This window comes from Python bivittatus, unplaced genomic scaffold (assembly GCF_059951505.1).
Source record: "Python bivittatus isolate LINGU-HERP-01145 unplaced genomic scaffold, Pbiv_v1 ctg000350_np1212, whole genome shotgun sequence".
In the NCBI taxonomy this organism is placed as follows: Eukaryota; Metazoa; Chordata; class Lepidosauria; order Squamata; family Pythonidae; genus Python; species Python bivittatus.
Genome location: NW_028277074.1, coordinates 5,236,992 through 5,264,940, shown reverse-complemented (window position 1 = coordinate 5,264,940; position 27,949 = coordinate 5,236,992). Strand labels below are relative to the sequence as shown.

The window sequence follows — 27,949 nt, the reverse complement described above, 5'->3', positions numbered from 1 at the left end:
TGAGTATTAAAGCTTTGGGCTGGAAATGTTCCCATAGACTGAGAAGTAATGGATGAAAAAGGGAGTAAACAATATATACAACATTACCTAATATATTTTGAAAACTAAAACTGCAGCAGTGGGAGAACTAAACCAGAGGATGTGAATGCTGAGGATTTATAAAGCTGCGGGAGTAAGAAGAAACTACAGATAATGAAAAGTGGAATGCTTTTTCTTTGAATCTGTGGTGCCTCATATTATTTGCACGATCTTAATCGTATTAGAAGTTTATTTCTTAAGTGGACCACTGGAATGAAAGGTGATTGATACAAATTGATTCAATTTTTGTGGATTGGAAGACATGGTCCCTGCATTAAAACTGCTGCTCTTCACCTGTATTTGGCCTACTTCTGTTTTAGCCAATAACAGTGATCATCATAACTGCCATCACCACCATCATCCTCAAAGATCATTCATGAAAAGACATAACAGGTGAGCAAGATAGCCAGCAGGCATCAGAATTGATGTCTTTTAAAATCATGTAATTGAAGGTTTGTATTTGTTATACAGTTAAGTTGGCTTTAATATGGTGGAATGGTTTAATTAGCATATTTAAATAGATGTTTTTAGTTTGCTATTCAATTTCTATTTGAGTTCATGAATGTAATGGGGTTTAATGCTGCACTTTAAGACACAATCAATTGGAAATTTCACATTACCGGCCCTACCAAAATATGGAAGGGAGGGAGGGGATTCTCTAATATCAAAATCTGGAGTTTTGAAGGACATATTCTCAAGCATTGCTACTTTGAGTCATGATCCAGCAAACAGGATTAGCTTTCAGATTTAAGTATCTATATACAGCTAGTCCCTGTCTCTAATTCTCTAGATATCCATCAAAAAGTTGCATATGGAAGAACAAAAGAAATCAGGCAAATACCTGTGTGTAGAACACACGCTTTGCATTTTAAAAATCCTGTGTACAATTGGAAAGACTTTTGTCTGAATGCCGCAGCCAAACAGCAATTATGACTGGACGAACCTGTAGTTTAATGTTGTATAAGGATGCTTCCTGTATTGCTTCCGACATGCTCATCATGGGGGAGGGAGACTGGAGAATAGAGATGAGATGTCACCCATAGCTCTTTAGTAGGAGAGATAAAAGCACATGGCTTACATACTTTGGTATACTTGTAGTTATTTGGATCAATTAAAAGAAAGTAACTATTGTAACAGCTATGCTTATTATAATTGTCTGATTCAGAGATTTGTCAGAATCTCCTGAAATGAATGTTTTCAATTTTCCATTGCACTAAGTCAAGTTTTGTTTTTGTTTTAATGATAGCTTGCTCATTAAGTCATGTTCAGATTTCCATATAATGTTAAGTCATAAGTGATGGTTTAGAAACTACTACTGTAGGGTTTACATATCAAACTACATTATGGTTTAAGTGTGATCTCAGCCAATGTGAAGTTTAAAAGCAGTCCAAGTAGTAGTCTGTCTGAGACGCAAGTATGATTGCTTATTATCTTGTGTGGCAAATTTAGACTTGATTTTCTGAACTACTGTGCAAATATTATTTGAAAATGCAAACATTCACTTTCACTTTTACTTGAAACTAGATTAGGGCAGAGTAGTTGGAACGGACAAGCATATTGCTTTCTTGGCATTTCTTGGCATTAAAAAAAAGTGACCTGGCCACTGATTTGGGACTAGGCTTTATTTAACTTAGCAGAATTATTTTTCACCAAGCACTGGACCAAGACTTATTTATGTCTTTAAAATGAGACAAAGATGTAATTTTTCCAGCAGAAACATTCCAAAGCCTGGAGCAGGAGACCGTTTTCCAAATCTGATGCTCTGTGGATTTATCAGAATACAATTCTCAGCAAGGGTGTTTGCAGGGTGTGGGAAAAAAGGCAAGCTGCACATGTGTGACAGCCATTAAAAAATCAGGCAGAACTTCAATCACACCATAGTGACTGCCATCCTGATTTTGTTTACCACACACTGTGGATACCCTGATTCCCAGAATCCACTCAGGATTCCACCTTAGCTACGGATAATGGAAGTCTGACTGATGGGGTGGGGACTAGGTGGTACACGCCTGAAAAACCTTAGAGAAAAGAGAGAGAGGGCTAATGCTGCCATTGCTAATTTGATGTGGCAACTACTATTTATCCAGCTAGTCCATAGGTAGAGTTTCATCAAGGGGTGACAATTTGCCTGAGCTTATCTGGGCTTGTAAATGCAATGGGATTGGGCCTGGGAGTATTTGGATAGGAAATTGCTAGTGCTGTAGTCTTCCATAGGAAATATATATAAACGCACTAGAAGAGGGCAATAGGGAAGCCAAATATATATCTTTGCCATGAAAAATACATGGATAGTTCTATGAATTAACAAGGAGCCAAGTTTAACTCAGAGGTGATTTTATCTTTTCTGATGTGGGGGAAAAAAAGCCAACAATCTGCACAGCTGGTGGCTGTCATGAATTGATTCACTGCAACTGATATTTAGGGGAGTAATGTGATGGAATGTATCTACAAGGGGGAGGGTGATGTGAGAGATCAAGGCTATCAGGAAGGAGGGGGTGCATTCCAGGAGGAGAAAGGAGACAAAAGACAATACAGTCCTCAGTGGGAGTATGGGAAGCAAAAGAGGTTCAGGATAGCCACTCCTTAGAATATCCCAGGGAATATCCACAGTATATGTTGCAGTAGTATAGATTTAGTCTGGCAAGATTCTGTCTATAAGGTGTAAAGCATTTTACTCGACTGGACTGTTTCACTGTTCTTGGACTGGGCCTGACAAGTAACCATACCAGGTCTCTTGAATAAAATAAGCCAATTCTGGGTGCAGATAGTTACAGTTAAAGCAAATAAACATACATAAATGTAATATCATTTTATCTAATTACAATTAACTTGTTCCATGGATTTCAATGGATCTAGTCTAATAAGATTTTAGCCTCCATTAAAAAGAGCAGAAAAGCTTTGTTACAAATCCAGATCCTATGATATAACATAGTTTACAAACTATGTGATTTAACTACTTGTTTTAATTCTTGAATTGTTTGTGTATATTCTCCATTTCATAGGCTGATGACAGCCATACCAGTTTAGATGACCTGAATTTTCTTAAGTGGAATTTTTAAAAAGAGATTAGAGTAATTCTTAGAAAGACTTGACTTTCTTCAATCTTTTTAGATTTTAATGGAAGGTTATTGTACATTTTGTCTTGCCACAGTAAAAGTTTTCCCACCAAGTCCATATATGGGTATCTCTTTGATGGATAGCACCATAATTTGGAAACTTAATCTCCAAATATGGTATATTGCTTTAAATAACTGCAGTGATTCAAAGGGACAAGAAGAACATTAAAAAAAATACAATGACACTGGGAAAAAAAAGACAACTAGATCACCAAAGAGGAAGAAAAAGATTGGCATAAAATTTGTGTATGCACAAATGTAGAAACACTTACTCTATCTGTACCTGTTTATTCAGCTGTCCCAGTATTCGTTGTTGATGGCACCTGCTGTTCGTCCTTTTCTTTCTCTAAGGCAGTGTTTCTCAACCTTGACAGCTTTAAGATGTGTGGACTTCAACTCCCAGAATTCCCCAGCCAGCATGCTTGCTTAAGCTTGTGAGGATTGTCAGTGAGGATTGCTTGTGCTGTTCTGGCCACTCGCACACCCCTGTGCACCCTTCCCAAGCCTCCCCATGTCTTGCACCCTTGGACACCCCGCGCACCCTCCCCAACCCTCACCACGCCTCTCTTGCACCCTTGCGCACCCCCATGTACCCTCCCCCACCCAACAGCAGCCACCACTAACCTGCCTGCAAGCTGCCTGGGACTTGCAACTTCCTGCCAGTTTCCCCACTGACTTGGTTGTGGGAAGCTGGCAGAAAGCTGCCTTGCCTAGCGACCATGGGATTTGGGATTTGGTTAACAATGGCAACTGGGAATAATAGGAATTGCCATCACTAAGTGATGTGGTTGCACTTTACGACTGCATCATTTAGTGATGGAAATTCTGGTCCCAATTGCCATTGTAAGTCAAAGACAACCTGTAAATTTCTGGGGATGAGGATAGTTTATTGCTTTAACGGTGCTTCAGTGGATCAACTGCAAGATTATAACAAGTGTGAAGAGAATAGCCTAGCAGCCCAGGATGAAAAGGCTGCACAGGTCACAGTTGCTGAACAGGAGGAGGGCATGCCTGGCACTATCAGGCATCAGCCAATCAGAGTTGGGGTTTCTATTACATTGGAATGAGGTGCTGGAGACCATCCGTTCAGAAAAGCTTAAGATGGCTCAGGTTGAAAAACAGTTTCAGACTGAAACTGGAAAGCACAGGCACAGAGTGCATTTGCAGTGGGCTGGGAGTGGGAGAAGGATGATGTCATTTGTTCCTGCATTCAGGAGGCAATGGGTAGTGACAGTGGGCCAAGCAGAAAGTTGGTCTCCCCTAAGAAGTTTTGGATATTTGCTCCTGATCTACAGCACACAAAAGGGGTTATGTTTCAGAATGAATATTGAAATAGAATTACCTGGTTAATTCTTCATCCTTTTAAATTTGCTATTCTGATGTTGCTTGTAGAAGAGAATAGAACAGATTTAGATATTATTGCATAGATTTTATATATTTCTGCTAAGAGCAGCAAAGAAGCATTTAGCAAGCACTGGTTTTCCTTAAAAGAAGCATAGAATCATAGGACTGGAAGGGATTCTGGAGATTTTCTATCCAATCCCTTATCCAGGGCAGGAATCTTCAGGCCATCCCAGGCAAAGAGCTGTCCAACCTTTGCTTGAAAACCTCCAGTGATGGAGCGCCAATGACTCTAGGAGGCAGGTGGTTTCTCTCCTTAATAGCTCTCAGACTCAGGAAACTTCTCTATTTTGAGTTTGGCGCTCACGCTCTCTCTCTCTCTCTCTCTCTCTCTCTCTCTCAAGTCCCATCTATTGTTTTCTGTGGGGCAAGGGTATCATTATTATTATTCTAGAGAGAGGAATCTTTTTTGAGCGGCGGAAATAGTTCCTCAGAAAGCTGATGGTAAAATCCTTTCCTGAGGCATCTGAGATCCATTTCCTGTAAGAATAAATAGGACCAGCTTAGGGACCAATGGATATGATAATTTTATTCCTATCCATCATTCAGGTATACTTTGGGTTTTGCCATTCATTTTGTAATGGGAGGATAATCCATACTGCACCTACTACAGAGGCAAAAGAGTAAAAACAATTCCATCATGCATACTAGGAAAATGTGTTTCATATTGATATAGATAAGGGCTCTCTATTCTAACTATATTTACTGCTACTGTTTAAAACAACTGCATTTCTGCCAAGTATTGGCAAAGCTATCAAGAACGTAGTCATGAAACCTTGAACTTCTGAACTCCTATATTTACATACAGTATTTAATTGTATCTGTACATATAGTCAAGATACAATTAAATACTGTATGTAAATATAGAAGTTCAGAAGTTCAAGGCTTCATGACAACTACAGTCTTGATGCGGCTTGATGTGGTTTGGGCTGAAACCAATGTTGGATTATCTCTCCATATTTTGCATGAATAGTTAGAATCTTCAGACCAACTGACAGTAGATGTTGACTTATTTACTTTATATAAGAAACTAGAGTGATTTAATAATTTCTGATGTGTGTGTGTGTGTGTGTGTGTGTATTTAATGCAGCAAACAAGAAATTAAGATGAAGAAACTAGACAGCACTAAAATATGGCCCATGAAATCGGAACAACTTCTCCGCATAGAGAACCATGATTTTGCCATGAGACCTGGCTTTGGAGGTAAAAATAGCTATGCCATGCCATGCCATGCCATGCCATGCCATGCCATGCCATGCCATGCCATGCCATTCTCCTGATTTCTTTATTATTTTAAATTAAATTGAAAGTGAGCTAGTTACAAAACAAAGTGCCAGCCTCAAGCATACTGTAATTTTTATTTCCAATATTGCTTCTGGATCTTGCATATCCCCAGAATGCATTCTTAGAAAATAAAAATTACAGGGAGCTGCAACCTGATACTTTATCTGGAAGTATGCCCATATAACCTGGAATAGATAGAATTAAACTTGGGTTGTAGAGGTTATGTGTGTGGGGATAGTGGGTAGCAATGTTCCCAGTTTGCTTTCTGATAAATAGCTGTTTTGTTACTGCCCACACCCACCCCTGTAGCCATTTTGTGAAAATGCTTAACATGCTCTCAAAATTTCTGGCTCTAAAAGGTTGGTGACCTCTATGCTAACATTATAGAGAAGCTTGAGTTGTACAAGCTGAGGTAACTATTCAGTTAAAGGTATAATGTGCTGTTCCTTGGTGGTCTGTTCCCCCCCCCCCCAATATCTGGTTGCACTTCCCAACCATGGTGAAGCTAAATGTTTCTAATTTAATTTTAAAAAATGTGAGGGAAATGTGTTTAACAATGACTTATTTTTGAATGCACCCAGATGAATCTGTAGAGATTTAGTTGGAAAATGGCTGTTCTGGAATCTGTTCTCCTATTCTATGCACTAATTCTACACAGAATTATTGTAACTGAATAAAAAGGCTATGTGAGGGAAAATTGCTGGTATCAAGGCTAGTGTCAATCTCCTCTTGCTTTACACCATTAATTAAATCCACCAAAGTACCATGAGGGGCTTGGCAAACTTCAATGGGTCACCTGCTTCATCTGTGGTGGGTTTTCCTGGCAGTGGAGGGTTTTCCTGGCTGTGGTGGGTTTTCCTAGCAGTGGAAGAAGATAGCTGGTTTAATTTTAATTCTTTCGAGTGCTTTGAATGAGCTCTCATTAGGTAGTTTGCCAACATCCAACACAAGACCCAGAAGAAATCAGATCATCCACTGCACTGAGAATGCAGAAATTTACATCCTAGACTTAAAAGCTCCACTCACTATACAATGTTAGCTGAGCTAACAAGAAAAGCTATATTTACAGTTGTACAAAAATAATAACTATGTGATTTAGTTTAAAACCAGCAGAATGAAGGTTGCAACAACATTGGGTGCATGCATGCTTGTATGGTAGCATGCCTCAGTTACTGAAATAATATTATGTTAACAATTGTTTTCCAACTCCATAGTCCCAAAATGGCTGTGATTAAAGAAAACATTACAATCTGCATATGACCTAGTTTGAAAAGTTATGCAACAACATACTGAATTTTATTAAGAGGCTTTAAATATAAAAATCAGGGGGAAAAGCTCCATGTTTATTTGGAAGCTGCAAACATTATAAATCATTCTGTACTTTAATAGGGAACTGTTAAAGTGAGTCCATTTCATAACAATTTTTTTTTTTTTGGTGCATTCACTTTCATTCAGCTAGACACAAGAAAGGAGAGAATTTATTCTGATGACTGGAAAGATCGGATATAAGATTTTTTTAAGTAAGGGAGTGAAGAGCCTTAAATTGCTTCTTAACATTTTCCCAGTTTTGGAAGCTGAATGGAAAAGACACACACTAACTGTATATTTGACTTTAAAAGTCATGAATTCTTAAGGTCATTTATGAAATATGTTGTACTTCTATAATCTTACAATACAGTGCTATAATGCCTGCTCCAAAATGTGTGGCACACTCCTGTGTAAGTAGCACCAATTGCCATGGAACTATTTTTGCATCCCAGAAGCATTAAGAACGAAAGCAGAACATTTTGAGAAGGGCCGCATGCCCTCTAATACAGCATCCTCTTTTCCCAATGGCCAGTCAAAAAGCTGCACAGCAGTATGTAAAGTCTATACTGTAGCTTTTTTCCCTGTTAACAGGGTTAATGGTAGCAAGGTGAGCTCTAGGTACAATGGAGGGGGAATATACCACTGTATATTTCCAAGCCTGTTGGCTTCTCCAGTGTGTATTAGCCAACTTGGCCCTTGGGGGCCTACTAAATTTTGAAAATGCAAAGTATCCATCATTCTAAACTTCCAAGAATTCGTAGCTTTACATGATGGTATTTTATGAAATACAAAATAGTGGGTGTCCTGTGCTCACCAACCTTTGAAGTAGTAAGCAACATCAGGTGACCCAATGTGTGTACAAGTTACATCCAGAACTATTGATAGCTCCCATGGACTTTGGGTTGCTGCCAGTTCCTGAGTATGATCAGAAGGTTTACTTCTGTTTGGAAAAAAGCGTTCACACAGTTGCTTCTAACTAAATTTCAAGGCAATGGAGAAGTCCATATTTAAGCTGTAGCTAAACTCTGATGATGCAAAAGATTCAAAATGTTTGCAGGCTTCTGTTTTACTACAGCTGTGTGTTCTCTGTATGTTAAAGGATCACCCATACCAGTGGGCATTGATGTGCAAGTAGAAAGCCTCGATAGTATTTCAGAAGTTGACATGGTAAGCTTTCCTTCAGTTGCTGAAAGAAGTAATTCAGAATGCAGGTGAAATAATCAGCAATTTGGTGATAGATTAGAGATGTAAAGATTTTTTGCAGGGGGAGGATCTTCAAATACCATTCAGGAAGCAAGTGGTGTCCAAATTTGCACAACAAATTGTTCTATATCTATTTGTCTGCCTGTCTATCTATCTACCTGTATATCTGAGAAACTGAGAAATACCTTATATAAACAAGAATCTTTTATAGCAAAAGCAAAAAATTAGCCCTACTTATTCATATAATATTCTATAATTAAATTATCACTATTTTCACAATAATGCAAGAAGGAAATTAAACATATAAATTAGTGGAGGCAGCCCGAATTTCTCAATAGCCCTATTAAATGGAAAGAGAGATGACTTGTTCACATCACTGTGTAATTGGCAGAGAATGTGTGTCATTTCAGCATTACAGTATAATATTGATTTCTTTGTGACCATTAAAGCCTGTAATATCCATTTCCAATATCCTCCCATTAATCTCCAAGCTGTTGGTATGTATTTTCAGAATATGTAAGCGTGGGCAAATACAGCATACCAAGATTATGTCCAAATTATGATGTCTGCATGGTGATGTCATGATGTAAGTCCTGCCCTTATGTACTTGCATCCTGATATCTGATGCAATTACATAAGTTATGGGGATTGTGTCATGACATACTTGTCCCTGTGGCTCCCCATGAACATAAGGATCTACAAAAATCTGTGAATTTTCCAGAACAAACTTAATAGGTGAACTAAGAGGAATTTTTGAGTCCAACAGGGAGCTACTATAAAGTTTAACTATGATATATGAACATTTTGAGCACTACATTCCAAAAATTAGCTCAACCCTCCAATTTTTTTAATAAAAAGATCTATAAGTGTTCAATAGACAGAAAGCATTTTTTCTAAAATTTATTGTAATTTTAAATCTATTGAAATACTGAATAATGAACTTACTGCTGAACGTGATGCAATCTGTACTGCTAAAAGTATTGGCTACATTGTATTAAACAGTACTCTATCATGCTGAAGGATTCTGTGAATAAACTAGGTCACAGTATCTACTTAATATGGCTGTGAAGTGCTTTGGATTCAAGCGCAAGAAAGATGTTACAGGGTATGTTGAGATGTGAACAGAGCATCTGTCTGCAGCTCCTTAAAGCAGTCACACCTTTTCCTGGGACCATGCCCCTACATGCTCCAAAGTACTTTTTTGCCTTTGAATCCCAAGAGTTGCATAGTCTACCTACTCAAAAACTATTTTTAGCCATGGCAACTTCTACAGATCATATTATTAAATGAATGAATGCATATCTAGTATTTTTTCTCCTCTTCTTTTTATGTAGGACTTTACAATGACTTTGTATCTCAGGCATTACTGGAAGGATGAGAGACTCTCATTTCCTAGTACCACAAACAGAAGCATGACCTTTGATGGAAGGTTAATAAAAAAGATTTGGGTACCTGACACATTTTTTGTTCATTCTAAAAGATCTTTTATCCATGACACAACCATGGAGAATATTATGTTACGTGTCTACCCAGATGGCAATGTGCTCTTCAGTTTACGGTAAGCACAGATCTTTTCTCTTTCAGTCAGAGAACACATACAACATGGAAGAATTACCATGGGAAGTGGGATAAATTAGCTCAGTCCTCCCAAAGTTGGTGCTTTCCAGATGTATGGGAATATACTTCCCCATAATTCTTAGCTAGAATGGCTATAAAAATCATAAGAATGCTATAATTTATCAACATGTTTGGAATATATCTGTTTAAGGAAGGCTGGTTTATTCATATAACCAGTAGAGCCTATGCAATCTCCCATGAATTTCCATCAGTGTTGTATGACTTTCAGCCGCACAGATTGATTTCACTGCAATGTTTCTTCCATGTCTATCTATTCTTGCATCTGTCTAGTCACTAAAGTCATATTGCTTTAGACAAGCCAGGGTCCCTGAATTTTAGTCTATCCACACTGCCAAATATGAATATTTCCTTGTTCTGGATTAAAACAACTAAAGTAACGTATATTTTGCCAATTCCCAAAGAATACACAAATATTGCTTCTGCTGAGTCATAATGACTTATCAACATAATGACATCATTTCCCTGTGCTCCGAGAAAGAGATCCTTGGGGTGAGTTTTAGTCAAGAGATGGACCTCTGGCTCTGCTGATAAGTCTCGTATAACCCACAGGAGATATCTTGAAGGTCGTTCCAGCTATTGATCTAAAAAAATGTCCCAATATAAGGTTGTATTAGAAAGCTCAGTTGAAAATCTCAGGGTGAAGGAAAGAGTTCTGGTCATAAATCAGAGAAAAAAGAAAAAGAAAGAAAGAAAGAAGGTTGGTAAAGCATGCAGAGTATGGCTTCTGGAATTCTTCCCAACCCCTTTACCAACAGTGGCCACATGTTTGGATAAATGTGTCCACTGCGAAGCATGTGGAGAGCTGCATATGCTCTGCTTTGGATGAAATGACTTGGAGGGAGGAGGGAAGGTAGTTTCCATTATAAACAGTCATCTACAGTATATTTTAAGCTGCTGCCCAAGTCCCTCTAGGGATGTACTGGGAGAATTTTTTTGTCTGCAGCCCCCAACCAGATTCAGACCATTTCTGAAGTCAGTCTTTCTTTTGCCAGTTTTTCCTCCTTACATCAGATTTTGTCCCATTCTGTTCAGAGGATGATCATGCTGTTGGACAGACAGTTAGGCTCCTTTGCATACTTTCTTTCCAACATTCTGTTGGTTTGGCAAGAATAAAAAGAAAATGGTGGGAAACTGGGGAGAGGAGAGTTTGGTAACAGAGGTTCCTCTCAATGGCAGAAAGATGATGATGATAACTGCTACTTCTTAATCCCCCCCTCCAAAATCATAGCAACTGGGAGTTTCATGCTGTTGGAGAACATCACTGGTACCAGTGGACAACAGATAAATACTTATCCTGACCTGTTATGATTGGGATATGATAGAGGGAAAGAGAACTGAGTTCTTCCATATTGTTGGAGCTTTGCCCCTCAAAAGCCCTTTGTAGCCTTGTTTTTGCTATAAAAATCTTGAAACAAGAAGAGATAGTCCACATTTGATACATTCTACTTCTCTGAATTAAAATGTGAGAGAATAACAGCACGTTTAGGAAAACTGGAAAAATAAATATAGGAGCCCATTGAAACCTTTCTTATTTAAGAATTTCATATATTGTGAATTATTTTATGATTATTGAAGGTTATTGTCTATTATTTGCTTTTGACAGGATAACAGTTTCTGCTATGTGTTTCATGGACTTCAGTAGATTCCCACTTGACACTCAGAATTGTTCTCTAGAGTTGGAAAGCTGTAAGTCTAGCTTTGCTAAAACATATAATTTCCAAATGTGATAGGTAGATTTACTTATAATTCATTTTAAAGGTGTGTAAATCAACATTTGGATATTGAAGAACACTAGTGTTATCAAATGCTTTTGGGAACTGACCTCCCCCCAAATCTCTAAACTTTTGTGAAAGAAGACAGAGTAGCCCATTCCTATTCTGTGCCAGTAAAAAAAATAGAAAAATATATTGAAAGTTTTTATTTTCATCTGTCTCATTTACCAAGGGAAATGAGACAGATGAAAATATAGAATTTTCAATATATTTTTGTGCTCTAAAATGACAGTTGTGCACCTGTGTTCTAAAATGACAATGGATGCAAAAAACAGAGATAATTAGTTTCCAGCCTTGGGTCACATTTGCCCCCAAGTCTTAAGTGTAGCCCCAGAAACACCTCAAATACTGCTACCAAATTGTAATTTGAATGTGACAGAATAAACACAAAGTTTCCCTGAAGCCAAAGTTGGCTTCTGTTGATTTTATGGACACATCCATTCTGTTTTCTTAGCAACACTGAAATAGTTTGCCACTGCTTTCTTCCAATGTGTTTTTATTTTATTTTATTTTTTTTACTTTCCAGTCTAGCCTACAGGTTGGTGGTCTCCCATTCATGTTCTAACTGAATTTAGGGACCACGATTTGACCATAATGCTGCAATGACCAAAAAGAAAATGGTTCATCCATTTTCCCTTCGCATGTGGGGAATGGGGAGAGCTAAGCCTTTAGCTTTGCTACTTGCAGCTAGAAGAGGCCAAAGCAAGATCAGGCAGGAGGCAAGAGTAGTTCATTCCATCCATCCATCCATCCATCCATCCATCCATCCATCCATCCATCCATTGTATAGGTTGCCCAACTCCATTACAACTCTGGATAGCATTCAACTAAAAACAGTTAAAACAATGTAATACAAAATGATACCAAAAAAACCCACAATACAAAACCAAACTTCTGGCAAAATAACACAAACATTACCAGGTCAGTCATCCCACAAAGATTCTACCACCCATACTTCAGGTGTCAAAATGCTAGGTGTGCCACTGGTCGTGGTCAAACATAGCAGGAAAGCAAGAGACTGGAGAAAGTTGATATGTACTTATGTGTAATAACAGTCATAGCCAACTTTTTTTTAATGATTCCACAGATGCTTACAATGAAGAAGACTTGATGCTGTACTGGAAACATGGCAATGAATCTTTAAGCATAGATGAGCACATTTCTCTTTCTCAGTTTTTCATTGAAGAATTCAGTGCTTCTAGTGGATTAGCATTCTACAGCAGTACAGGTATAGTATTCATGAGAGAGGGAAATAGATGTCCTCTCTAAATTGATTTTGACCTTAGCAAATAATATCATCAGTAGGGTTACAAAAAACAAAAAACAAAAAAAAAACCAGTTCAAAAGAGTTACTGTTTTTCTACACAATGGATATACAGTATTTATTTAGCCTTTGATTTATATATTGTTTTATTAACTTTACATTAAATCCATACATTTTATAAAGATAGTAAAAGACCTAGTGTGGTTTTTAATTAAATGAATAAGCTGAGGCTTCCTCACATCCTTTCTTGGATGAATAAAGTGGTCATGATTGTACTTTGAGCCTTCTATGCCTACTTTAATTGTTTTACGCAATTTGTCTACTGACCAACAAACCACTTTTCCAAAGAATGTTTCATCTGAAGTCTTGTTTTGCAGTGTAAACTATAGCTGAATACATAACTGCAAATCAAATAATTTTAATACTTTTGTGCTTGACTGATGATTCAAAGAGGATACTTAGAACACATTAAGTTATCAGAATAATTCTTGGAGGCATTAATACATTGTCAGCAAATGCTTATTCAAAATTTCACATTCAATTAATTAAAACAGAATTTTGTGCTAGTGTCTAAGAAAGGAACAGTTTGGCTGTAAGATTGATAATTGTTTAACTGATTCTAACTGGAAAGGTCAGTGAACAATAATTACTAGAGAGAAGAGCTACCAAGGCTACAACTTTCTATTCCCCTGGAAGTTAGTCATGCTGGACTCAGTGAAACTTGCATAGTCTCAGGTGGAAGAAATGGCTAAGATTTCTATATACAATGATAGAAGTGTGTACATAGCAAACCCAGTTAATAACTTTTCTAAAATGGAAAGATGTAGGACATTTATCAACTTACACATGAATAGAATTTTCACTACAAGTTAATGCAATGTCATTTTCACTTGGCCACAACCCCCAGCTGCTGTTTGAGCAGGAACTGAAAGCAGCTACAAAGAAAGGAGAACACTGCAGAATGGTGACACCCACTCTCAGCCCTTGCCGCTGGTTCAAAAGGATACTATGATTGACAATATAGAGAGCCATTGAGAGATCAAGGAGCACTAGGATGGACACACTACCCGTATCCTAGTTCTGCCATAGGACATAAGCAAGCGGAACCAATGCTGTCTTGGCCTGAAGCCTGACTGAAGATGAATCCAGATGATCCATCTCCTCCAGGATCCTCTGGAGTAAAGCCCAACCACTTTCTCAAAAATCCTCCCTAAAAAAGGAAGTTTAAGACTGATGAAAATTGTCTAGAATCATTGGATTTAGTGATAGCTTCCTAAGGAGAGGGTGCACCACTGCCTTCTTCAAGGTCATAATGAGTCAAGCCCATCACTGCCCATGCCTCTGCATTCTGGACCAGCTGTGGCTTCTGAGTGGACTGAGTGTTACAGTAGTCCATTCATGAGGTGACTAAGGCATGAGTGATTGTCTGAAGGACTTCCTGGTCTAGGAAAAGACACAACTGGCCCTTATATTTCATCCAGGTTAAATCTCAGATGGAATATATATAATTGTAATGGGCTGTGAGAATAACTGAGGGACAGGAAGAAGAGCTGCAATCAAGACAATGGTCAGATGAAAGAAATTTGAATCTAAAGCAGAAATGTAATGTGAGAAAAAGCCTGAGACGTGACCTTCCCTAGGTCTCTTGTAGAATGAAGGCAGGGAGGGGGGTGGTGCTTTCAGACTTGCAAGATTCTGTTACTGTAACCCTATAATAAAAGTAGTTTTAGTATTCGTAACTTTTATGTTCAAATCTGGTCTATCTTGAAGGGCTGACAATAGTCTACAGACTTATTAATTAGGCTTTAAAAGGTATCTAGGGAATGTTACTTTGCATCAAGGACTTCCTCACCTTGCTGAGAAGTAGAAATAAAAAGAGGTAAATATTAATTGATCCTCCATTTCCAGCTGTTAAGTCTGCTTTAATCATTTCTGAAATATATCAATTTTTTAAAAATTGAAAAAGTTAAATCAATTAGACAGACATATAAGAGTGCAGTGGTGTTAATTGAAATTCTTTATACATGTAGTCTTCACTTAATGACAATTGGGACCAGCAACTCCACCACTAAACGACCTGGTCATGAAGTGACACATCACGTGGCCGCAACTTGTGATTTTACTGCCAGGTTCTCCATTGACTGTGCTTGTCAAAAGCCAGCTGTGAAATGCGCAAATGGTGATCTCGTGACTGTGCGACACTGTGACATTTGTAAATGCAGGCCGATTTGTGAAACAAATTTCAATCACGTGACTGCAGGGACGCAGTGACAGTCATAAGTGCAAGGACTGGTCGTAAAATGACTTTTTCAGCACTGTTGTAACTTTGAACGGTCATTAAATAGGGCAGTCATTAAGTGAGGACTACCTGTAGTTACATTTGCCTATAATTGGGCAACATTTCCTTTACTCCCCTTCCTCTTCTTATTTCTCTATAGTGCTGTGTTGATGTATTGCAGAAGTGGAAGCTTTTTGTTACCTAGCCCATAATATACAGGATTTTTACATCCTGTTGAATTGGCTGATGTCTCTGCTATGGATTAATGCAATTAATTCTCCCTTCCTCAATCTTCTACTGAGATTGCTCAGTGCTTAAATAGCCATACACTATAAGTCTCAGTGATAGGATCCACAGCAGTTTGTATGTTCAGTGAGTTAGCTGTTAAAAGTCAATGGGAGTCATTCTCAGGTTGCGCCTCCAAATGTTTATGATATATCTGCTATAATTCCCATCCAGGGTTTCCAGGCGATTGGCCTGAGGATGATGACAATTATATCCTAAGGTGTGAGTGGGAAACTGGAGAAGGCTGTTCTATGAAGTGGAGTTGGAGATTGAACCCATAGTAATATTGTAAATATATCCATACTGCAACCTTGTCCAAGAGGATTTTAGACATGATTTTTCTCAGATTTATTTATAGAAACCTGCTTGAATAACAAGAGTTATAAAAATAAATCTGGAGGTTATAAGCCTTTGGCACAAATGTAGCTTCTAGAATAAATAACTAAAGCAGCTATTTAAAGGTAGAACTCACCTCAATAAGTCGGGTTTAAAAAGGACCTTAAGCCAGGTGAAGTAAGCACAGGCAGAGTGAAAACGCAAATGGGAATATAATCCAAAATAGGGATGGAATGATTTGCATTGCAGAGTACATTAGGATTAAGGGTAATTATAGAAGGGCATTTAAGTAAATATTTAACAAGTTTCTCATTAGAGAAATGTAATTCTTTAGTAAGGCATTGCGAAGTAAAAGGATAACATAATATTGTATGGGCTAGGTGTTAAGAACAAATGTCTCTGTTTCTCATCAGGTTGGTACAATCGACTTTTCATAAACTTTGCTCTACGGAGACATATTTTCTTTTTTGTTTTACAATCCTATTTCCCCTCTATGTTGATGGTGATGCTATCTTGGGTTTCCTTTTGGATTGACCGAAGAGCTGTTCCTGCAAGGGTATCACTAGGTAAATTTTCATTATAAACTATTTTAGGTTGTGTAGGAGAGCCTGGTGGTTATTAGTTACATTGTATTTATGAAGTGTCTTACAGGGGCTGCTTGACTATAGGAAAGCAGATAATAATTATTCTGTTCTGTTTAGTTTTATATAGCTTTCCTTTCCCTTATTAAGAAAAAGAATGGAGCTCCTCCTTCCACAAGTTGTCCATTGATCATAAAGGTGCTCTGAGGTGCAGTATAACAAGAGGAAATGTAGATTGCCTGAAAGAATCATTAACTCAACTTTTCTTGGAAAATGGTCTGTTCCAGAGGCAATAATCACTTTGCTCTGCCTGAAAACAGTACGATTGGTCGCTCACACACACCACGCATACACCTATGCACAGACACTGAGGCAACACGTGTGTATCCATCCTGATTACACTCACACCTGTGTAAAAGCAACATCTATGTAGACACCCCAATTAGTCCCTGGAGAGAAAGTGTGTGCAGGTATACTGCAGTAACGCACTGCTTTCTCACACAGAAGAAGCTGCAGCTGCCTCCCAAGGCCACTGTTGCTAAAGGAGTCGGAAAAAGAATCTGAAGCCACTCTCTACCTTGTTTTAAAATCCTGCTTAAGATATTATGATATATTTTGAAACCAAATAAATAATTGATACTTGATGCTTTCTTCTTAAATTATTAATTGTAGAATAAGTGAAAACATACAGCTCACTGGCTTTCTTTCTCAGCGAAGATTATTTATTTATCTGTCTACCAAATTTATGTGTTATAAATTTATGATGCTTAAAAACATGATTTTAAGGGATTGTGATATCCTAGCTTTCAAGTCATTGTTTTGACGTACCTGCTTCTAGAATCAAGACTGCTAGAAAGTTTTAAAAGCGAATATTAATTTTCCATTATTCATCGTAACTAACAGAACAGTATTCCCCTGTGGAATTTTGCTTCTATCTTAAGATACACTCTTAAGAGCTGTCAGTTTTTAATAATGATGATGGCAATAATAATAACTAGACAATTCTGTGACCCACTGGATCATCCTTTGAGAGAAAGATAGTGCAGACTGATGGGACCAGAATGAACATTAAATTTTAGGCTGACCATATATTTTTTTACCCCAATGCTGAATGGTCCCATGTCATCTAAGAAGAGTATGTATCATAAATAGAAAAATAATTGTAGTGGTAAATGAACTTCAGTAATAAGTCAATATTTACTTACCTAAACAGATAAACAGAATGACCATGGGTGGGCAAAAAAGGAGTGGGAGCGACTTCCAACTTCCTGCCAGCTTACCCATTGACTTTGCTTGTGGGAAGTTGGCAAGGAGCATTGAAAGTCACGATCACATGACCACAGGGATTCTGCAACAGCCACAACTTTGTGAATAAAACTGGTCTGAACATCGTGGAAATTTCAATTCCACAGGAGTAATGGGTCCCAGATTTTTTACACATTCTTTAAGTTAGCAGGTTATAGGTGCCTTGATTAAAAAACTGTTGAGGTATAATGCACCATTTGGGCTAACTTGAGGGTACAAATGGACAAACAGATAAACACAATGAGAGTTTTAGTAGTATGTAGATATAGGAATTTGCTAAAATAGCAATTGGAGAATGTTTTAAAAGTAAACAACTATTATTCTCACCTAATTTACCATAGTTACTACATTTATTATTCTTAACATGACAATAAACTATCTTAAATAAATATTGAGTTTTATATTAAATATTTGTAAAATCCCCACCAAACAGAAGGGATAATTTGTTCCAAAAAGTGGACACAGGATGATTTACAAGGAACTTGAAAATTGTAATCAAATATATTTTTCATACTGCATTTTACCCTAAGTTTGAGTTAAAAGATTTCCTAATTCTGCATACAGATTTACTAAGACAAATAGAACTGGGATCATTTCCCAAGGATAAAGTGGAAAAAGATCAAGGGCAGCTTCAATATTTTCAGTTAAAACCATAAATAAATTAGTGGTTTTATTAAGTTAATGTTGCTATTGTACTTTGTGTGCTGGTTGAAATCTGGTAACAACTTTATATGAAGTGTTCCGTGTAGTTGTTATAATAAATGCTACATTTTCTAACAATGGAAAGAAAGAAAAGAAGGTATCTACCTTCTTTACACAGCCACTTACACACATTTTGTGCATACTTTCATAAAATGCAAGAACAAACTGACAGCACTCCTATCTTTTCCTTTCCTTTTGGCAGGTATAACTACTGTGCTAACAATGTCAACCATAATCACCGGAGTAAGTGCCTCAATGCCCCAGGTCTCTTATATAAAAGCTGTGGATGTATACTTATGGATCAGCTTTCTTTTTGTCTTCCTGTCGGTTATTGAATATGCAGCTGTAAACTATCTCACCACAGTGGAAGAACGAAAACAACTGAAAAATAGAGGGAAGGTATATATTTGCAACTGTTTTTTATTTATTTGCCCCAAGAATTTATTTGTACCAGAGTGTCTGGAAGGGCTGCAAACATTGTTTTTCCTTGCAATTCCACCCTACTGATCTGTCACCTATGCTGCAATGGAAATATCAGAGCACTTTGGAGTGTTCTGCTTAGGAGTGCTCTGTTACTTGATTTATACTGAGCACCAGGAGGCATTACATGACCAGTTCCATCTTGTTTGGGACTCATCAGCCATATATAAACAGGACAAACCAATTACGTACCTCCTCCTGGTGCTGAAAATAAGTGAAAACTCCAGACAGGATGTATACTACAGTATATAAAAATAGATAGCCTTCCAAGAGGAAGGGTGGAAGTAATGTAAAACCTTGTACATGAGGGCATAACATAATGAAACATCTGTGTATCTCTCCAGTCTCAGAGCTTAAGAAAAGGAAGATGGACTGTATATGTGAGATTTGCCCCGTTCGACAGAGAAACTCTCGTGACACGTGTGGTTCACAAAGAAGGTTTACTCATGCGTAACGTAGTAGTCACAAGCAAAGCCAGGACTGGCTTGGTACAATTGCATCACTTGTTATATTCCCCCCTTCCCGCGCTTTTTCCCGCCTCGTGATCGCGTTGCAGCTGTGGACTATTGGGCCCCCCAATGTCCCCCTTGATTGTTCATGATGGCAGGGTCAGTCAGAGTCCATTGTCCTTGATTGCCAGTCCCCCTCCGGCTGGGTTGGTCCCTCCCTGCTACGTGCAGACCCGTGGGTTCTGTGCTGCGTTGCGATCTTGTTTCACTGCCCTGCGGCCCCGTTCCTTGCTTGCTCGCGCCGTTATCAGTTCATAGTTAAAAGCTTCCGCTGTGGTTTTCCTGTTTAGCTGGCCGCAGGTGGCTCGTTAATTAGCGGCGCTTTCGGTTCCTCTTTTCCCCGCTAGCTACCGCCGGTGGATTCCGCGTGGTCTGGTTGCGAGCTTCCCTGCAGCCCCGTGCTTCCCTGAAGCCTCGTGCTGACCGAACCTGACATGCCGCCCCCCTGAAGACAAGTCCCCCTCTTAATTGGGCTACTAGGGTGTTGCCCCCCCATCTGCCATAACGGTGTGCCTTTCCTTGGCTAAGTCACTTATAGGATGGGTCCCCGAAGGTTCTCCTTCCCCTCCTTCCCTTCCTTCGCCGCTGCGCACGTCGAGCAGCTGGCCACGTACTCCCTCGTATCCCTCCGGAGAGACGGCCACCAGAACTGTTCACGCAGGAGGTGGAAAGTCCTAACAAACCCACAGTGTCCCGTAGTGTCCTCGGTGTGCCCTCTCCGGAGCACATCCACCTGGCAAGCTTCTGGAACGTAGAGCCTCCCCTTGTGCTCCCAGCAGGTCCCTTGTTTCGTCAGGGAGTCCTTGTTGTTTACTAACCAGGGGTCTCCCTCGCTCGCCTCTGCACAGTGCCGCCTCAGCTCCGGCTCGGCTCCCCTCCCCTGCTTCTCCCTTGGGGGTTGGGCTCCGCCTTTCGCCTCCAGCTGGGTTGTCCTTGTTGGGTCCCTGGATTCGAGCGGCGGCTCCCTCAGTGTCCTACAACCTTCCAGGTTCCCCTGGCCGCGGCCAGGTCCCGGTCTATCGCCGGTTGCTTCACTCACGCTTGGCGCGGACCAGTCAGCTCCCGGCGCCACTCCTGCCCCCGCTCTTGATGCCAGTGTGATCGCCGCCTGCTTTGCCACGGGGCCCTCGGGTCCTGCTGCCACCGTCTCTGCTGTAGCCGACCCCTGCGTTGCTGCGGGGCCCTTCGTCGTCGATGCCACCGCCACCTCGGCGGTCTCTGACCCCTCTCGGTTGTTGGTCGCCCTCGGCGCCGTCCTCGTATTCGCCTGACGGGCGGTTGGTCGCCCGGGCCCCGCTGCTGTCGCTGCTGCGGCTTGCCGGCCCTCGGCTCTCCGTCGCGCAGTTGCCACCTCGCCTAGCTCCGTGGGGTCCTCAGCTCCCGCGCCGCCTCCGTGGCTCGACCTGGCTTCCCCGGTGGTGCCGTCGAATCGCACCGTCTCTGCTGCCACGCTCTCTCGTGCGCTTGCCGCCTCGGCTCCTCTGCCGGTCTCCCTCGGCGCCGCCCTCTCCGCGTGTGCAGTTGGTTTCCCGGGCTCTATTGCCGCCGCTGCCGCAGCTCGCCGGCCCTCGGCTCGCTGTCGCCCAGCCGCCACCTCGCCGGGTTCTGTGGGGCCCCCTGTTCTCGTGCCACGTCCGCAGCTCGACCCTGTCTGCTCGGTGGTGCCGCCGAACCGCACCGTCTTGGCCACCCAATCGATGTGCGGGTTCTGGCGCGTAAGCCATGCCAGCCCCAGCACTAGTGCATGGCCGGCCCCCGGGGCAACTACTAAGCCTAGCTCCTCCCGGCTTGTCCCCACTGTCAAACCGACCGGCTCAGTGCGATACTGCGCCGGTTCCCCCCCTGCCGTCGATCCATCCAACTGGCTGAGTGCGAGGGGCTTACTGAGTCTCCTCACGCTGAGCCCCAGCGCGGATGCCAGTACCGGGTGGATCAGGCAGTGGGTGCATCCCGAATCCAGCAAGGCATCGATTTTCGCCTCTGCTTCTGATCTCACCCCCTTGAGGTGGACCCTGATCCTCATGGGCGAGTAGCTTCTTCTGTCCCGCCCTTCCTCATGCTGCCACTCCGTTGGCTGCTCTGGGGTGCGCCTCAGCGTCGCCGGCCATCGCCTCCCGCTGGCTCGCTCTCCCCTCCTCGCAGAGCTGGGCTTCCTCGTGAGCCAGCCGGCTCCGCTGCACACCGCTCCACTAGCTGCTGTCTCCTCCCAGGATCGGTCGGGGTCCCTTATAGCCGGGAATCGCCGGCCCCCGTCCTTTGTGCAGCTCGCCAAGACCCCCTGCCTCGAGGGGCACTGCACCATCCGATGCCCCTTGCCTCCACACCGGTAGCAGGTCCCTGCAGTCTGCCGGGCGTTTCCAACCTCGATCCTCTGCCATCGGTTCCTGCGCCTCTCCTCCGGTGCCGCCTCACTTTGGTCCGCTGTGGCTGGTATCGGGGCTCGCGCCTCTCGCTTCCCTGGGTCTCCGGCATCCCCCGCCGTCTCCACCAGCCAGCTCCACTTCACTAGAGCCTCCAGGTCGTCCCTACTGGGTGCTCCCCCCTGGATCTCTGAGTGGAGCCTGTCCTGCACAGGGAGATAGGTTAGTGGCTTGGGGTGCCCCGAGAGCTCGCTCCTTGAGCTCCTGAATCGGGGCGCTTCTGCTGGCCGCCGACCCCCCTTCGCGCTCCCCGTCAGGCTGACCACTTCTGCTAGCCTGGTCTCCACGCCGCCCTCTGCGGCTGCCCCAGCCAGGGCCCTGGGTCCGCCACTCCATGCCTCCCGCATGCCCGGTACAGCTGTCGTCTACTGCTGGAGGTCGCCCTCCAGCCCGTCCAGCCTCTCCTCCGGCTCCTGGCTCCCGGACCCTGCGCCGCTGCTCCCGGGAACCGCACGTCCCGTCAAGCCCTCTGGCTCCGTCCCGCTGCTGAGCGCCCGCTTGGCGCCCCGCGAACTGGCCGTGGTTGTGGGTCCCCTCTTCCTCACGCTAGGGACTGGAGTCATCTGCGCAACCTCTGGTCTAGGCTCCGTGCAGTTTCTTGAGGTCATATCCTCACTGCTGCCGTTATCGCCCGATTCCTTCTTCGCCTGCGACTCTGCCCCTGGGGCCTTGCCCCGCCGGAAGATGGTCTGCATCACTTGGACAGCATCCATCCGCTGCTCGATCTTGGCCTCCAGTCGGGTGAATCGTTCCTCAAGCTCTCAGGCCTCGGGTTCCGAGTCACTACTCGTCGCGACCCCCCATGCTGGCGACCCGTTGGGGCTCCTGCCCCCGCCGAACGACCACCCGTCCTCTGGCGCCCTCTTGGCTGTGTCCGTGCGCCATTCGCCCCGGACTGGTCCCGCCATCACGCCTTCGGATCTGGGCTCCTGGTAGCCCAGCTGGCACGCGGTTTCCCCATCGCTTGCCATCTCCTGGTGCCGTTAATCAATTCCTCTCCGGTCTTGGCTGCAGGGAAAGAAAGGTGAGCGCTCCTCGGTGTGTACCGGGTAGCACTCAATGTGAGTCCTGGCTTTATGTGAGATTTGCCCCGTTCGATAGAGAAACTCTCGTGACACGTGTGGTTCACAAAGAAGGTTTACTCATGCGTAACGTAGTAGTCACAAGCAAAGCCAGGACTGGCTTGGTACAATTGCATCACTTGTTATATTCTCCCCTTCCCGCGCTTTTTCCCGCCTCGTGATCGCGTTGCAGCTGTGGACTATTGGGCCCCCCAATGTCCCCCTTGATTGTTCATGATGGCAGGGTCGGTCAGAGTCCATTGTCCTTGATTGCCAGTCCCCCTCCGGCTGGGTTGGTCCCTCCCTGCTACGTGCAGACCCACGGGTTCTGTGCTGCGTTGCGATCTTGTTTCGCTGCCCTGCGGCCCCGTTCCTTGCTTGCTCGCGCCGTTATCAGTTCATAGTTAAAAGCTTCCGCTGTGGTTTTCCTGTTTAGCTGGCCGCAGGTGGCTCGTTAATTAGCGGCGCTTTCGGTTCCTCTTTTCCCCGCTAGCTACCGCCGGTGGATTCCGCGTGGTCTGGTTGCGAGCTTCCCTGCAGCCCCGTGCTTCCCTGAAGCCTCGTGCTGACCGAACCTGACAGTATATACAACAGATTGTATATATCAGTGCTTCTCAACCCATGCTGGCTGGCGAATTCTGGGAGTTGAAGTCCACACATCTTAAAGGCTTTGAGAGTGAGAAACACTGGTATATACCACACCAAGATAGTTTCTGATACTTTAAAATAACTTTCCCTGTCTTCCCTAAAATAGACTGAAAATGTAGCCTATATGATATTTAGAATATTCCAACCTCTGATCTGTCACCTATGTGCAATGGAAATATCAGAGCACTTTGGAGTTTGTCAACCTTTTGCATTTTTCCCTGTCTGCATGTATGCTAGTCACTGAAAACACTGTCTAAATCATATGTAGTTTGAGTTTTGTGATGCCTCACTGATGCTATGTTACCTAAAGGACAGCTCTTATGATTATCTTTCTCAACCTGGTGCCACCTTGAAGAAACTCCCAGATGGCCATCTCATCTAGTAATAGGATTCATGAAGATGGCATGCCTCATAAATTTCATTCTTACAGCTGTAATGGCCAGTTCATCCTTGGTGTGTTGGTAGCAGTGGCCAGCCAATGGGCTTGGCATTTGAAGGCAATAGGCTCAAACTAGGGAAAAACATAAAAAAAGGAATTTATTGAGTAAATATTAAAAGGGTTACAAAGAAAAGCAACACAAGATAAAAGACTCACAGGCAAGTGATTTATAAAAAATGATGGAATTTGCACAGCTTGCTAAGTAAATCTTTCTGGGTGCACATATGGAGGAGTTTACAATACAGTGATACAAATGGTAAAGTTTGCCAAATAAGAGTGATTATACACAATTTGCTTGTTAGGTACCCCTTTTTACACACAGTATAGAGCATGTATCTTATATGTGCAAGGGAAAAAACACCACAGTCTCCTTTCCATTTCTTCTGTGATGACCCTACATTAGCTAGAATGACCTGGGTTCCAATAATTGCAATTACTTACTGGCCAAACCTCATATCCCCAGCCTGGATGTCTTGCTATCTGCCTGGACCTTTCTTGCTTTCAGGGAATCAATCATCTGCAGATTTTTCCCCCCATCTTGAACAACAGAGGTCAGCATTTATGTTAAGGTAGAAAAAGGAAGGAAAACCCTACCACTTGTTCTGCTGCAGCAGTAGAGGCTTAAATTTGCTTGTTTGCTCACATTTCTACATAGTTGATGAATAACATTTTTTTCCCATACTTTTGTTGATCTTTCTTCTCACGTTCCACAGCAGTTGAAGGGAGCCTTGCAATATTTTCCCCTTTTTGCAGTGATCTATTCACTCATGTCAGTTTTATTCTTAATTTGCAGTCTGACTGTAAGTTTTCCAGTTTATGTTTTTATGTTTATGTTATATTTAAATGCTTTGGGTTATTGACTGTTTATGTTTATAACTGCTTTGGGTTACTGACTGGCTATGACATGTTTTTGTGAAATAAATGCAATATTTATTCTGATGAAAAACCTCTTTTCTGCCACACATTTTCTCTAAAGTTTTTAAAAAACACAATTAATTTTAAATTGTTTTAGTTAGAGATTTCTAAAAACAATTTCCAGTGACCATTCACCATTTTCATCATACCATAGTCTGGATTTGTCCCAGCAATCTATGTTTTCTATCATAAGATTGACCTTATTTTGTATCCAATTTACATCTACCATATTTGGGCAGCTTAAGGTCATTCTTAGCTGTTTTGCTGTACAAGCAGTGCTTCCCCATTAAAGTAGCATTTTCCCCAGCCAACCAGCTATGCCAATTTTACTGTAGGTATAGTCTGGCACACTTTACAGACCATTCTGTCAGTGCTGCTGTCACTTGATCTCTGGTGGTGGGATCCACCTGGCACTGATTTGCTAGTTTAGGCTGGTGCAAGAATGCTGCCTGCCTTCCAGTCCCTGGGCTCAGTCTTCAAGGACCATTCTTCTTTGGGCAGTAAGACAGTCCAGTTCTTCCAAACTGGGGTTTCCCACTTTACCTGTCAGATGCCCAGTGTTCTCTGCATCATGCCTGTCTGCACCCCTACCTATTAGCAGTTGGGCTGCTTTGGATTGTTAGCTCTTTGGGTTGATCCAGGTTTCTGAGACCTGAAAACAGACTCTTCTCCTCCACTTATGAATACCCTTCCCACTCCAGGAAGTTGACTCCAAGCTGGAAGAGTTAGGAGGAGGGAAAGGAAGTTATAAGGCAACTAAATGGAAGGGTCTAGTCATCTGTCAAAACCATTGGAAATCATAGTAGAACCTATGGCAGCTGATTTTCCCATGGGCTGGTGGCACTACGAAGGTATGTGGAATACAGTCTTCCCTTGATGGGAAATAAGGATATGTCCTCCAGCTGCAAACCAGAACAGAGGCCATTGGCACTGGCAGTGAGGACAATATGTCTTCTATTAGCTGAGATGAGAGGAGAGTACTTTAACAGTATGTGATATAAATGAAAATGTTAGAAAATAAATCCAAGTTAAAATAACTCTCTTAATCTATTCCACATTAACAATTTTCACACATGATTCTCTTTAGTAGACAAGGAAGTACTCAATACCACTTATGAAAATGCTTCTGTATTAAAACAATTTCCAGAAAGAGAATATTAAACAAAATTAGGTATCATGGCAACATTTCTCTTAGTGTGTTGGCTGTGGATGATAGGAAGAGTAGTTCAGGACTTCCGGAAGGTGCCAGACTGTGGGCTTTAGTTCTCATAGGGTTAGAATAAAAAAGTCTGATATCAGATGAGTCCATTACCAAGAGAAGAGACAGGTAGAAACCCCCTCCTGCCCAAAAGTGAGTGGTTTCAAGCCAGTTACATCATGCAGGTGGCAAAAAAGGACCCAAGAAACAAAACCTTGAGTTCACTATAATCATGGCTTAAATTGCAGACATAGAATTCACTGAAATTCTTTAAAATTCTTTCATAATGGCTTCACCGGCTTTTCTACAATATATCAAAGAAGTTCTTTGTATCCTTCAATGCCTGTTGTGGCTGTTTTCTATTCAGCCTGACACAGATTGCAGAAGACTACAGCTGCAACAGCATGAGTTCCCCAGTGATATAAACTCATTTATTTAGTTGTTTTTCCTTCTAGGTTGCTGGGTTGTATAACATTGATGCAATGCAAGCCATGGCCTTTGATGGGTGCTATCATGACACTGACATTGACCTGACCACCTTGAGTGTACTTTTGGAGGAGGGCTCAGCACGAGAGCGAGCACCCAGTATTGCCCATCTAGATGCAGCTCACTTAAAAAGAAAAAGATCTTTGAAAGGAACTGTGGGCAGAATTATTCTGCAGAATAACCATGTCATTGATACATATTCCAGGATTGTATTTCCTGCTATATATATTGTATTCAACTTTTTTTATTGGGGTTTGTATATATGAATGAAGAGAGTCATAACTATTTTACACATTTATTTTCATGTGAACACCTGAGACTTGGTAAAGTAAGCTAAGAACTCCCTTAGGTTGAGCTGGATTTCCAGTTGATTTACATTTTTTTTAAGATCACCCAAGACCAGGTAGGTGGTGTCACATACTAGCATATACATTGTTTAAATATACACAAGCCACAATCAATATAAAGATGATTCAGACTGACAACAGAGTCTAGCAACAAATGGACAATTCAACTCTGACTAAAAGAAACACAAACAAAAATACAAATATCTTAAGAAGGAAGACCCAATAGTGCTCAGTTACAGTATATTCTTTTACTACTAAAATAATGATTGGTGAATTCAGCTGATCTGTACAATAAGCAGTATGCTACTTCCTCTGTGATACACACAGCAATGACAGTTATGGGACAAGAGTAGCTACATGAACAATGTGTCTGCAAGAGCTAGCTCTCCATTTTCATATCTGCCTGGTCCCATAAGTAAGTCTAGATGAAACTGCCACTTGTAAAATCAATGTCTTTGCCCTCTCCCCAGCAACTGATCTCACACATACCCCATTTTTGGGCTATATTATGTATTTCAGAAATCTTGATTTTCAGTATTTGTTATGATTGTGGAGATTATGGGCTGACTGTGTTTAGGAAAGGAATATTCTGTGAGCCAAATCAGACATGATGCTAGTGATAATGCCATATTCCCTGATAAATTAGCATGGTACTGCACACAAACTGGATGTGGGTTGCATTTATTTGTGTTTTGATTAACTGCAGGAGGAGATTTTAAGGGGGGAAATGACAAACATGGAGAAATAGGGACTATTTAATATTTGTTCTTCTATTTTCCATTCCAAACTACCCCCACTTGTTAACGCTTCAGGAGCATTACATGTACATGCATGGGTTAATTCAGTTCCCAGATGTGTATACACTCCCATTATATTTATACACTACATGATAAAT

At 41.7% G+C, this 27,949-nt stretch overlaps 1 protein-coding gene across 1 annotated transcript; it reads left to right on the top strand.

The window, feature by feature from the left end:
- Positions 1 to 205: 205 nt before the first annotated feature.
- Positions 206 to 27,790, top strand: GABRR3 (gamma-aminobutyric acid type A receptor subunit rho3). The gene is made up of 9 exons (XM_088144523.1): positions 206 to 471; positions 5,686 to 5,798; positions 8,287 to 8,354; positions 9,725 to 9,948; positions 11,632 to 11,714; positions 12,888 to 13,028; positions 16,377 to 16,529; positions 18,754 to 18,950; positions 26,677 to 27,790. The coding sequence occupies exons 1-9, from the start codon at positions 341 to 343 to the stop codon at positions 26,971 to 26,973; spliced, it is 1,407 nt and encodes a 468-aa protein (XP_088000649.1). The 5' UTR covers positions 206 to 340; the 3' UTR covers positions 26,974 to 27,790.
- Positions 27,791 to 27,949: the final 159 nt, after the last annotated feature.